Source organism: Cricetulus griseus, chromosome 6 (assembly GCF_003668045.3).
Source record: "Cricetulus griseus strain 17A/GY chromosome 6, alternate assembly CriGri-PICRH-1.0, whole genome shotgun sequence".
NCBI lineage: Eukaryota > Metazoa > Chordata > Mammalia > Rodentia > Cricetidae > Cricetulus > Cricetulus griseus.
The window spans coordinates 71,698,242-71,710,439 of record NC_048599.1 but is presented as its reverse complement, the minus strand read 5'-3'; the positions used below and the strand labels follow the sequence as shown (position 1 = coordinate 71,710,439).

Below are 12,198 nucleotides of genomic sequence, written 5' to 3'. Positions count from 1 at the left end.
GGAGTCAGGAAACTCTGAAATCCCACCCTTGGGAGATAGATGTGGGAGGATTAGAAGTTCACGTCTTAGGAATGCAACCTGCCATGCTGTTATAATATAAGGAGAAATACTTGGTCTTTATCTTGGTTTCAGGTACATAGCTCATAAAACCCTTGCAACCCAGCAGTGAAAACTTTTGTATGCTGAGGAGAATGGTGACTGAGGCCTCCTAGATAGATTCAGGGGACTGGTCAACAGGAAGGCCAATGATAACTAGAGAACTAGAGCTCTCAGCCCCAGCCCCTACTCTAAAGGTTGAGTTGATCACTCATTGCATAGCCCATGATTTCATCAATCATGCTTACACAGAAAGATTCCATCTACTTCCAAAGGAGAGGATTTGGGGAGATCTAGGTTAGTGGACAAGAATATATTCAGCTTTTTCCTGCTGTTCCCCTGCGGCAGATGGGACTTTTCCTGTCCCTCTCCTCTCTTCTGTCCTCTCTCGTCTGTGTCTGTGTCTCTTTATCTCTTTTCTCTTTCCTTCCCCCTTCCCTCCCCTTTCTAATAAAACTTCTCACTCAAAAATAAATTCAAATGTTTCAAGAGAGTTTTACTCAAATCCATTGGGATGAAAGATCCTAAGCTTGAGCTCTTCCTTGCCTCATCCTATGTACCTCTTTACCTGGCCTTTTATTGATATCTTTTAAAATATCCTTTGAAATAAATGCACATCTGTCTGCCAAGTGGACATCTGCAACACTCATGTCTTAGTTACTTTTCTATTACTGTGATAATGCACCATGACAAAAGAAACTAGGGGTGGAAAGGGTTTATTTCGTTTTATAGCTGGTAGTTCATCATCCAGTGAAGTCAAAACAAAAAATGAACACAAGACTTGGAAGCAGAAACTGATGCAGATGCCATGGAAAAACGGTGATTACTGGGTTGCTTCCCATGGCTTGCTAGCTTGCTTTCTTATACAACTCAGGACCACCTGCCCAGGTAGTCAATCATTAATCAAGAAAATGCTTGACAAACTTGCCTACAGGCCCATCATATGAAAGTATTTTCTAAATTGAGATTCCCTTTTCCCACATAATTCTAGCTCATGCAAGGTTGACACAAAACTAACCAATACAGCTCACATACTAAATTTATTAAGTAATCACTAATTACCTTTGAGATGTTAGCTTTTCCTTTTCCAATCTAGAGAAACACAAACCGTTTTCCCAATAGCATAATAGTACATGACAGCAATAATGTCTCAAAAGAGGTGAAAAACAATGCCATGACCAATTCTTTATTTTATTCACTTGTTGTAATTGTATTTTTCACTGGAATATGATATCACATTTTTCCCTCGTGAAAAAAATACAGAGCACAAGCATATAGCTATGTCAGACAAAGTCATGCAGTACTTAGTATCTGATACTTACAAATGCACTCTAGACTCTCAGAAGGCTATAAACTATCACATACAAATAAAAGCAAAATGAAAGACTGTACTGACCTCAGAGAACAAACAGCAGATGCCTCCTAAGGGCAGACCTATGTCTCAGCTATTTTATTTCCCACAGTTTAACAAAGGTTAAATATTATTGTATCTGGATGTGACTTCTGAGCCACAAGTTCAGACTAGTGACTCAAACTTGAGCAATCTTATGCCACTTCCTAGACTTCTGTCTCATATTCTCATACAATTACTAGTTTTGTTTTATTTCTATTGTTTTACCTCTATTGTTACCTAGCCCCATCCCCAAATCAAGTATGTGTTGTAATATAGACCACAAATTATACATAAATACTAAATGATAGATATTTTTAATCACAATTTATGTAAGTTTTATAGACATAACTATTTGCCATAAAAGTTTATCCATATCTCATCTAAGATTACTTTTGCCTATCAATACGGGATATTGCATTTTAAGAAACCAAACTTAAAATATTGTGGTTTACATTGGAGGTAGTGTCGCTGAAAAGTTTAAAAACCTGTTGGTTTGGGTTGGGCATATATGGTGTGGTGATATGTGATTTATTAAAGCTTTCCTGAGGATTCTGAAAGCAAAGCCAGCCTCAAGCTATAGAGATCAAGGCAGTGGTGGTACACACCTTTAATCCCACCACTTGGGAGGTAGAGGTAGATGGATCTCTTTTAGTTCAAGGCCACACTGAGCTACATAAAATATATCCAGTCCTAAAGAGAAACAATTCACACAAAAATGATCTCAGCACTTGGGATGACACGCCTTTAATCCCAGGACTCATAAGAGGTATTTAAGACAGGAACAGGGTCTCAGAGCTAACATTCATTCTCCAGTCACACTGAGGATAGGAAGACATTGAAGTCTCTAGCCATGTTGAGGAGAGCATAGCAGTTTCAGTGAATCTGAGGAGCAGTGAAGTCGGGAGCAGTTTGAGGATCACCCCTTTGGTTTGAGTAGAGGTAGAGGTAAGAGCTAGTGGCTGGCTGTTTTGCTTTTCTGATCTTCAGCTTGAGGCTTGAACTCCAATATCAGTCTCTGGGTTTTTTTATTTATTGTGTTACAATACAGCATGTGGCACAGAGCTTAAAAGCATAATTGAAGCCCTTAATCTCCAGAATGGAAAGCAAAAAATCATTATATTCTAACTTAAAAAAACTCTTGGAGGCAACAGGATTAGAATGCTTCTGCACTTCTTCTGTAAGTGTGGTCCTAGCACTTCAGGTAAGCCTTGTCCTTAGAAGGATGAATACAGTGACAACACCACTAAGAAGCTAAGATGTCTCAGAGAACCCACATGATAACAACACTTCAGTTCAGCATCTTAAAGCTGAAATCCCAGCACCAAGTAGGCTGAGGCAGGAGAACTGCCTTAAGTCCAATAGAAAGCTTGATAAGTTCTAGCCTACTTGGGCTAAAAACCCTGTCTTAAAAACAAACAAAACTTTTTAAGCAACTAAATTAGAAATAAATTTTAGGGCCGGGTGGTAGTGTCGCAGGTCTTTAATCCCAGCACTCAGGAGGCAGAGGCAGGCGGATCTCTGTGAGTTTGAGAGCAGCCTGGTCTACAAGAGTTAGTTCCAGGACAGCCTCCAAAGCCACAGAGAAACCCTGTCTCGGAACACTCCCCCCACCCTCACCCCCCACCCCCCAAAAAGAAATGTTTTAGAATGTTAGGTTTAAGGTGGAGGATAGGTTAATTGCCCTTGAATTGGTTCACATAACAATAACATAGTACTGGAGTTGCTCTGTTTCTTGGTTCATTGTGTGCTGTTCTAACAGAGTAACTGTAACCAGGTGATTTGTGAAAAACCTAGCTTCCTTTGTGAAGAACCTAGCTTCTTACACATCTGGAAGTGGCCTATGTCTTAAGAGAGCTCTGTAGATCAACCCTGGCAGAAGGGTAATAGAGACTGTGTGCAAGAAAGCAAAAGAGAGCAAACAGCCTTTTACCAGGCTTGATTCCCCAGATAACAAATCTACACCTGTGATAACAGCATTACTTCTTAACATCCCACCTCTTGACACTCAGAATTAGAGATTAACTCCACACCACATGAGCCAACCATACACCAAGTAGCCTCTCCTCCACCCTACTAGAGATTCAACTCCCTGTCATACCAAGGCCTCTGATTGTACTAACACAGCTAGGCGCACCCTCTCCTGTAGGTTACTTTGACCAGCATTCAGAGGGTGTTCATCAAGGCCATGGTGATGGTAGGGGTAAGAGCAGTGCTGTCCTGATCAGTCCTACAAGGACAGTTCTAGTCATGAAAAAGAGCAGCCATGCACCCAGGAGATTCCTTTCCTTGGCCCTCCATAGAAACTTTGGCTCCTGTTCTAAGTTTCTCTTAATGCCCAGTTACCTAACCTGAAACAAGATCACTTCCTTTGTAATGTACTCACAAGCATGTTTAAAGAGTTGTTCTTAGCTCCCTATCCCAATGTGGTAATTCCTTTTTGATGCAGCATGGGTACCCTGTCTAATTTCTCTTTCAAGACATGAAATGTATTATATAATGAGCTTAATGATAATCTACACATAATTAGTTATAATCAGGAAAGCTTCTGAATACATACACAAATAGAAACATATTTTATACCCTTCCAACACTAAGAGCATTGTCAACATTCCAGCCTCAATGACATGGATTTTTCTTAAAATTATGGTACATGCTCTAACAGCAGCATGTAGTTTTCCAGTAATTCTTTTCCAATTGAAAGGTATTCTGTAATATTGTCAGTATCAATGGGAAATGACCCCATTTTTTATTTTAAAAAAGCTTTATCTTCAGAAAATAGCTATACATATATGAATAATATAATATTATTTCTAGAACCTAGATGATTTTAAAGCAATAGGTTATTATTAAAACTGTTACTTGTGGGAAATGAAAACACAGTTTAGAGTTGAGTTTCAAGGAGAAGAAGCAATCACATCAACAAACATTAATAAACATTGCTAGGAAATATAATTGTTTTATTTTGTGTAGTAAAATCATTTGGCAAGAGAGTAAATACTAAGTAAAAGGACAATCTGTAGGGGTAACTTGCATTTGACATTTACATGTGTTTTTAAAACATGATAAAATATTTCAGTAAATAAAAGTGTTTTCAGTAACAGAACCTAGAAAAGCACTACATTGACAAAAACTGAAAAAAAAAGGAAACAGTACTTACTAAATAAGCATGGGTTGTAAACTTAGCAGCCTGCGATTTAGCAATATTTTATCCCAACAACTAATTATGTAGGAGGTGTTAAATTCAAGTCTTCTAAATTTGGAAAAAGTACATGTAATAAATGTGCCTTTTTATAAAATTAGACACAGAATGGTATTATTCCAATGAAACTTTATTCTCAACTGCTCAGTGAGACTGGTGAAAACATAGATTGAGAAAACAGTCATTTAAAAGATTGTTTTTGTACCAACAACAAAAACAGACCTAGTAACCATGATAAATAATCTGTTTCCCTTATGATTTTCCTTCTCAAATATATCTGAAACTGTAATCTTACCATAAAAAATAAGGAAAATAAATTTCACTCCATAAGCGATACACAATCTATATTTTCTTGAAAGTAAAAGAGAATAGTAATTAGTCTGGCCTTACACTCTACCTCACTGGCAATAATTGCACAGAAACCCAGAAAAATGAAATTTCTGCCTTTAAGCAATAATAAACCCTTCTGCATGGCAATTTTGGGAGAAAGTGTGATACATTGGGAGACAGTGCAGAACTGGAAAACATGTGATCATGCTTAGATTTTTAATCTCCATTTTCAGGGAAAAAGAAAAAGAGGTTAAAAATCTTTCCATTTTAATTAGACAAAAAGGGGAAATGTTGCGGAATATTTGTACACTGCGTGAAGATGTGTTGCTGTGATTGGTATAATAAAAAGCTGAATGGCCAACAGCTAAGCAGGAGAGGTTAGGCAGGATTTCTGGGGAGAAAAAGGAAGAGGAGAAGGAATCTGGGCATGCAGGAAATGCCAGGGAGACACTGAAGATACCTCACATACAGTGCAGAGCAGCAGTAACTGAGCCATGTGGTAGAACATAGATTAATAGAAGCAGGTTAATTTGAGTTATAAGAGCCAGTTGGGGAAAAGCCTAAGCTAAGGCCAAGCTTTCATATTAATAATAAGTCTCTGTGTCATTATTTGCAGGCTGGTGGTCTGTACAAAAAAAGTAGTGATACACATTCTTGTTTCTTCTTTCTTTCTTTCTTTCGTTCTTTCTTTCTTTCTTTCTTTCTTTTTTCCTTTTTGGCTTTTGACTTTTTGAGACAGGGTTTCTATTCTAGAACTCTCTCTATTGATCAGACTAGCCTCAAACTCACAGAGATCTGTCTGCCTCTGCCTCCCAAGTGCTGGTATTAAAGGCATGTGCTATCACTGCCAGGTACATCCTTGCTTTCTTAAGCAGAACACATGGAGCATAGTATAACTCAATGTCAAAATTAGGAATATCAGTTATTGTGCTAGTCTATTGACAGATCATGTATAACCACAACCTAGACTCAGAAAGGCAAAAATACTATCTGACTGTTTCTGGTGGCTCTTATTCCCTGATACACAGTTATCAACTGAGATTTACTGTTGATACTAGTATTTACTACTGATATCCAGAATGATACTAGGGGAAATAAATACCTTCCTGTATTTTGCTGCTTCTCTTCCTCACATCCTTTTCTCAATAAACACCTTTGTCTTCTACTTCAGAGGAAGAGAAGAAGCTCTCAAATAGAGGACATCAGCTTTCTGCCATCAAATGGGTAAGTAAGACAGCCATGTATCCACATTTTCTTCCTTCTTCCTGTAACAATGGAGACAAGTCTCTCCTTCCTCTTACCAATGCTCATCTCTCTCCCTATTCTTGAGATGGCATATTTCCTTCTTCAGTAACATCTTTATAACTTTAATCTACAATCTTTTCTTGGTTTCTCCCCATCAGATGTAAACACACTCAACTCTTTCCCATAAAAAAAGCAGGAAAAAAAGAATGTCAACACCAACTTTCATGACACTGTACTTAACATCCTCTCTACTTTACAGTTCTACCCCCTGTGTCCTACAGAACTATCACTAAACACAGCAGACTGAGGTGGGTACCCATGAGGAAGGGTGCACATGGGCAGCTGAGGATTCTAAGAACATATTAAAGCAACCAATGAGAGTTACTCAGGTAAGATAGCAGGTAGGTCGAAACAGACCTGGGATAACAGTACATGACCATGGAAGGGTATCTGTCCCACAAAAGGAAAAAAAATGGCTCAGAGCTTCTAATAAACTGCAAATTAATACATAAATTTACCCATGCTTCCTCCCCAAATTCCACTGTTGTAACAGCAAAGGAAATAGAGACATGAATATATGAAATCAAAATACTATTTAACTGAGAAACACCAAAACTGAGATGAAAATTTGTTCATAGTCTATGACCATACTGCCCTTTATATCACACAATCTCAGAAGTTAAGCAGGGTTGGACCTAGTTAGTACTTAGATGGGGAAAATGACCATAAATGGTAACTGTTATAGTTTTGATCAGAAATTTCCTCAAAGACCCATGTGATAAACAAATGTTCCATCCTCAGGTCGATGTTATCAGAGAATGATGGGACCTTCAACAGGCAGATGTGGCCTAAATGAGGTCTTAAGGACTTTGGAGGTGCCCTTGAAAGCAATGTGGAAGCCCGGTCTCTTCCTCTCTCTCCTTGCTCCCTGGCAGTTGGTAAATGGTTTTGCTTTACCTTAAGCTGTCCCAGCACAGGCAGAAAAGCAATGGTTCTGATGATCACAGACTGTAGCATATGAAATCATGAGCCAGAGTTTTTGGTTTTTTTTTCATAATCCATAATTACTCTTTTGCTTTTATAAAATAGAGAGTGGAAGAATAAGAAAGCTGAGGCTTCTAGGAAGCCGATAGAACCCAAATCCACAATGTAAAAGCCCCTTCCTCAGAGATAAGAAACCCACTTCAGTTTTGAACCTTGGCAGAGCAATAGCAGAAGAAGAAAACCACAAGAGGAATAGGCAAGAAAAAAAAATAAATGAAAAAAAGAAGTAAAGGAAAGGAACATGACTGCTCCTAGGTATGGGGTAGTAGAAGGTGTATTGCAGATCTTTGGGATCGCACAGACAGAGGCAAGGGCATCTGGCAGAGTTCAGAGTGAATATGACCCTGAGTCATGTGAGGAGAGCAGGGAGGGGCAGGAGAGAGGAGCGATGGGAACCAGGTGCAACAGCCAGGAGGCCCAAAGGTACAAGAGTGGGTAACCAAAATGGTTGGATTATATTGTCAAGAGCAGCCCGGCCTCCTGGGCTGGAGTGTTCGGGGGGAGGGGGCAGGTTATGCCAGCCAGGAAAGTCCTGTAACAGGTAAGAGCTGAGGGACTGAAGGGAGAACCTGGGGGCCAATGTGCACTTTGATATGTTAAATAGGCACATCAGCCATTTGTCCCAGGTTTGAAGCTTAATACAAACCATGTAGATCATACAGTAAGGCTAGAAGAAACACATGGCACACAATAGAAAGACAGACCTCTCTTTTGTTTCGAGTGATGGTTATGTTGGTAGAAAAGTCTCAGTAATTTGTAAGAGTTCTGTGAGAATTCTAAAGCAAAGTCACCACAACTGAAGGATGAGATACTGATATATAAAAATAAGTTATACTAATTCTACATACTGTCAGTCAATAACTAGAAAGTGAAATTGGAAAAAGAATGACATTTATAATGAAACCAAATCATCAAACTGGTAGGTATAAATCCAACAAAATATGTGTGAAATGTCTCCTAAGTCAGTCTTCTGTTGCTGTGATAAAACCCTCTGAACAAAAGCAACTTGGGGAAGAAAGGGTTTATTTTATCTTACAACTTCCAGGTCATGAGCCAGCATTGAGGGAAGTCAGGCAGGAACTGAAACAAACCATCCAGGAAAAGAGCTGTCTGGCTCTTTTACTTCCTTTTACTTTATGCTCAGCTAGCTTTCTTATACAGCCTAATCAAACCTGCCTAAGCACAGTACCACCCACAATGCAATGGACCCTCCCACACCATGTCCCAAGAACAAACCACAGGCCAACCTGATCTAGGCAATTCCTTAACTGAGGTTCCCTCTTCCCAGGTGTGTCAAGTTGACAATAAAAACTAACTAGCACAATTTCTATATTAAAAATTATAAATATTGTTGAGATAAAAACGGTTTAAATAAGTGGTGGAAAGAATATGATGTGTTCATGTATTCAAATTCAATATTGGTAAGGTATCTATTTTGCTAAAATGGATATATATTAATAAAATTTTATAAGACTCAGCCAAAACTGTTTTTTGTTAGCAGTTTACAAGCTGATTCTAAAATTTCTATAGAAATGTGAGCAAGGACTAGAAAGATGTCTCAGTAGGTAAAGGCACTTGCTGCCACACTGAAGGACCTGAGCTGTATCACCATGACCCACCTGGTTAGAAAAGAGAACTGACTCTCTTCAACAGTGTGGTGGTTGCATGCATAACACACACACATTTTTTTAAATGAAATAAAAAGTTAAGAAAGAATGTAAGCAAACAAAAACTTTATTAAAAAGAATGAGAAAATTTCATATAATGCCCAGAAATAGACAGGATAATGGAGAAAGAAAATGAAGATGCTGCTGGAGGAACTGCACCTCTATACTGAGGGAACACACAAATCTAGTCACTAACCTTGGCCTACATAGAAGGCATAGGTTTATCAGTAAAGCAAACTATAAAGCTTCTAGAAGACGACACAGAAGAATATTTCCATGACATTAGAGAAGACATAGAAGCAGTAAATACAAAACAACAAAACCAAAATGGATATATTTCATAAAACCAAAAAAACTTCTATACTGGGTGTATACCTTAGTAGTGGACATAGATTAGATACCATATATTGTTAATATGTCTGACACATAGGCTCATACAAAGCCTTCTCAGTGCTCAATTAAAAGATAACAGGTTATAGAAGGATCTCCAGGTCTACCCAGTCAATTATCTAGCACAGCATTATCTAACACTGACTAGCATTAACTAAAATACAAGGATGATTCAGTATCAGGAAATTTTTCAACAAAATGTACTTGATTTTTCTGATATAACTTCAAAATTCCAAGGCAAAATGTACCTGAAGTTCATTTCTCTAAGACTGGGATATTAGTACATCTTTGATGGTGAGATATCTTTCCCAATAAACACAGTTTGGGCAAAATATCAGAGATCACATTTGTCATAAACGAGACAAACAATGCTACATAAATAATGATTCTTTGCTCTTTTTTGTAAAGTGAACTAAATGGATGCCATTACATTGTTATATACCTTGGCTCACAAACATCAAAGTATGACTGAATAAATGAATAGAACAATTCAAAGGTTCTAGATAATTTTATGTACCACATTAATTTTAAAAACAAAATTAGTGAAAACAATAAAAGGCTTAAATTATCACTATCCAATAGAAATTAATCTAAGATATAAATAAAGGCTGCACATACAAGTTATGCACAAGCAAAATTAAGGTACATTTGATATTATAAATCCCAGCATGGACAGGAAGAGGTGAGCACAAAACCCTACCCCTAGCTGAGGAGTTACTGGCATTTGATAATTGTAGGCAGAGGAGGAGTCAGTTTTCTTTAAGGGTCTGACTCCTGATTGGTGGACCACACTTCAGGGCAGGTTTCAAACCCAAGAGTATTTGGGCAACACAAACTGAACTCAGTAGGTTGGAGGTGGGGGAGAAGAGAACTGGAATCTGGGTTTGTAAGGAGGTGGGGGTATGTCTTGGACAAGCTGGAGGGAAGTGAATGGATATGATCAAAATTATATGAAATTCTCAAAGAATAAAAATATTACTTAAAAATTTAGTGTTATATGCAAACAAGCAATACATCCTGTGCAACAGCCAATACATAGAAAGTATTATCATTTTAATATATGACCACTATAAAAATTTTTAGGTTTTTATATTGTTATTTGTACCAAGTCATCAAAATCCAGTGCATATATTTGTAACACATTACAGTTTTACACACAGAACATTACACATTTCAAGTCTCAATAGTGTGGCTAGTAGCTAGAGGATTTCAACAATTAAGTAAAAAGTTGTTTTAAACACACATGGATTATTTCATTCAACACTAGCTGAGACAAATGGAAAAGTGACTAACTTTTTATGGTGATAGAGTCTGAAGATTCTAACTTATTCACTACCATGCTATCTCATACGAAATCAAAATTCTTTTTTCTCTACTATTGAATTTTTCAACTGAAAAAACAAATATCTAGATTCCTTTTGATATACATGTTTTGAAGGTTAAATTTCTGGTCATATTTAAAAAAAAAAAAAAGCTCCCCCCACCCCATCCCGCCATGACTTCCAATCTGAAAGAAAAGACTTACCAGTAATACGAGTTTCTGATACTTTTGTTTTAGGTCTGACACATTTGCAGATGGGTCTGCCCCCAAAATGCTGTACCAATCCTTTTTGAGTGTCTGCTCAAAAGCCATCACCATCCTTTGAAGTGTGTCTTCTCAGATAAGCTGCAGTAGAAATGTTACGGCAATTCATTACAGTCGGAATAATGAAATATCCCTTCCTAAATTCTTTATTACTCGACTGAGTAAGCAGTGATCATAATGCAAACCCAAGAAAGTCTATAGTTCCATTTAAAATGTTTCATAAGTGCCATGCATATAGGAAGTACAGAAACCCTCTAGATACATCATGATAAACGCTTATCCCTTAAATGAATTCACAATGTCAGAAAAAGAGAATTTAATAATGAGCCTCGCTGATGGATGAACTTCTAAGAAGGTGGTACTTATAATCTAATGGTAAAACTGGCATACGGGTGTTCACTAAAAAAACAATGGGGCTTAGTATTTACGAAACGAATGGATAAAAGAATTAGAGTGCCAAAGAAATTGAAGTTGAGGGCATACGTAGCCCCTGAATTTTCCCTGCTCACTTCTTTTCTTCCAGAGTAAATGTAAAGAATCACGAAATGACAGCACGGGCTCAGTGAGAGGGCAGTCCTACTAGGTCTGTCACAACCTGCAAAGACATCGCTCCTGAAGCTGTGCATTCCAGGATGCACAGCTTTAGAAACCAATTCACCATGAAGCAGCCGGATCTCGCCGACTTGAAGCTTGGGGACCCGAGGTATCCACAGTTCGCCCTACACAGCCTGCTCCTACCGGTCTCTTTCCCTGGCTCCTCATAGCGTCAGACTTACCAAGCTTTCCCTCAGAGCTCATTCAGCCAAAGAGAGGAACTCACTTTCCCTTCCGCCGGAAGTCGGCGTTCCGCGGGAATGCGTTTCCAGTCGAGCCCTAGTTGTAGATGCACATATCCGAAGAGTACCGCCTCCTGCCCGGACGCGGTCGCTATGGTAACCCGTCTGCGTTTCCGAGGCTTCTGTCAGCAGTGAGAGAAGTTCTGAAGAAACGCCTTTCCTCATCTTGCTCTAATTCTCCCTGGCCCCGGCACCGACATTGTCACATCCTTCCACCTCTGCTGCGGTGCTCCTTCATCCCAGGTTCCGCTTACCTTACCTTGAGCAACTCGGGTCCTATTGGTTTTTACTGGGGGCGGGGTGTTGGTGATAAGGATGAGGGTAGCTAATAGATTATGCCTAATTATCATTGCCTTTAGACATCAGCACTGACTTTAAGTTTTTAAAAAATTCAAATACTTTCACATTTACTA

The 12,198-nt window shown here is 38.5% G+C and overlaps 1 protein-coding gene across 2 annotated transcripts in view; it reads right to left on the bottom strand.

Moving 5' to 3' along the window:
• Positions 1-11,812, bottom strand: part of Dnajc24 (DnaJ heat shock protein family (Hsp40) member C24) — a 47,634-nt gene extending 35,822 nt beyond the window's left edge. The window contains exons 1-2 of one of the 2 annotated variants that reach the window (XM_027422312.2): positions 11,726-11,812; positions 10,890-11,030 (exon numbers count right to left, since the gene is read on the bottom strand). In XM_027422312.2, coding sequence (XP_027278113.1) covers positions 10,890-11,003 — 114 coding nt within the window. In that variant the 5' untranslated portion in view covers positions 11,004-11,030; positions 11,726-11,812. Of the gene's footprint in view, positions 1-10,889; positions 11,031-11,607 lie in introns of both variants that reach the window. The other variant, XM_027422313.2, reaches the window with a different exon arrangement.
• Between the last annotated feature and the right edge of the window lie 386 nt (positions 11,813-12,198).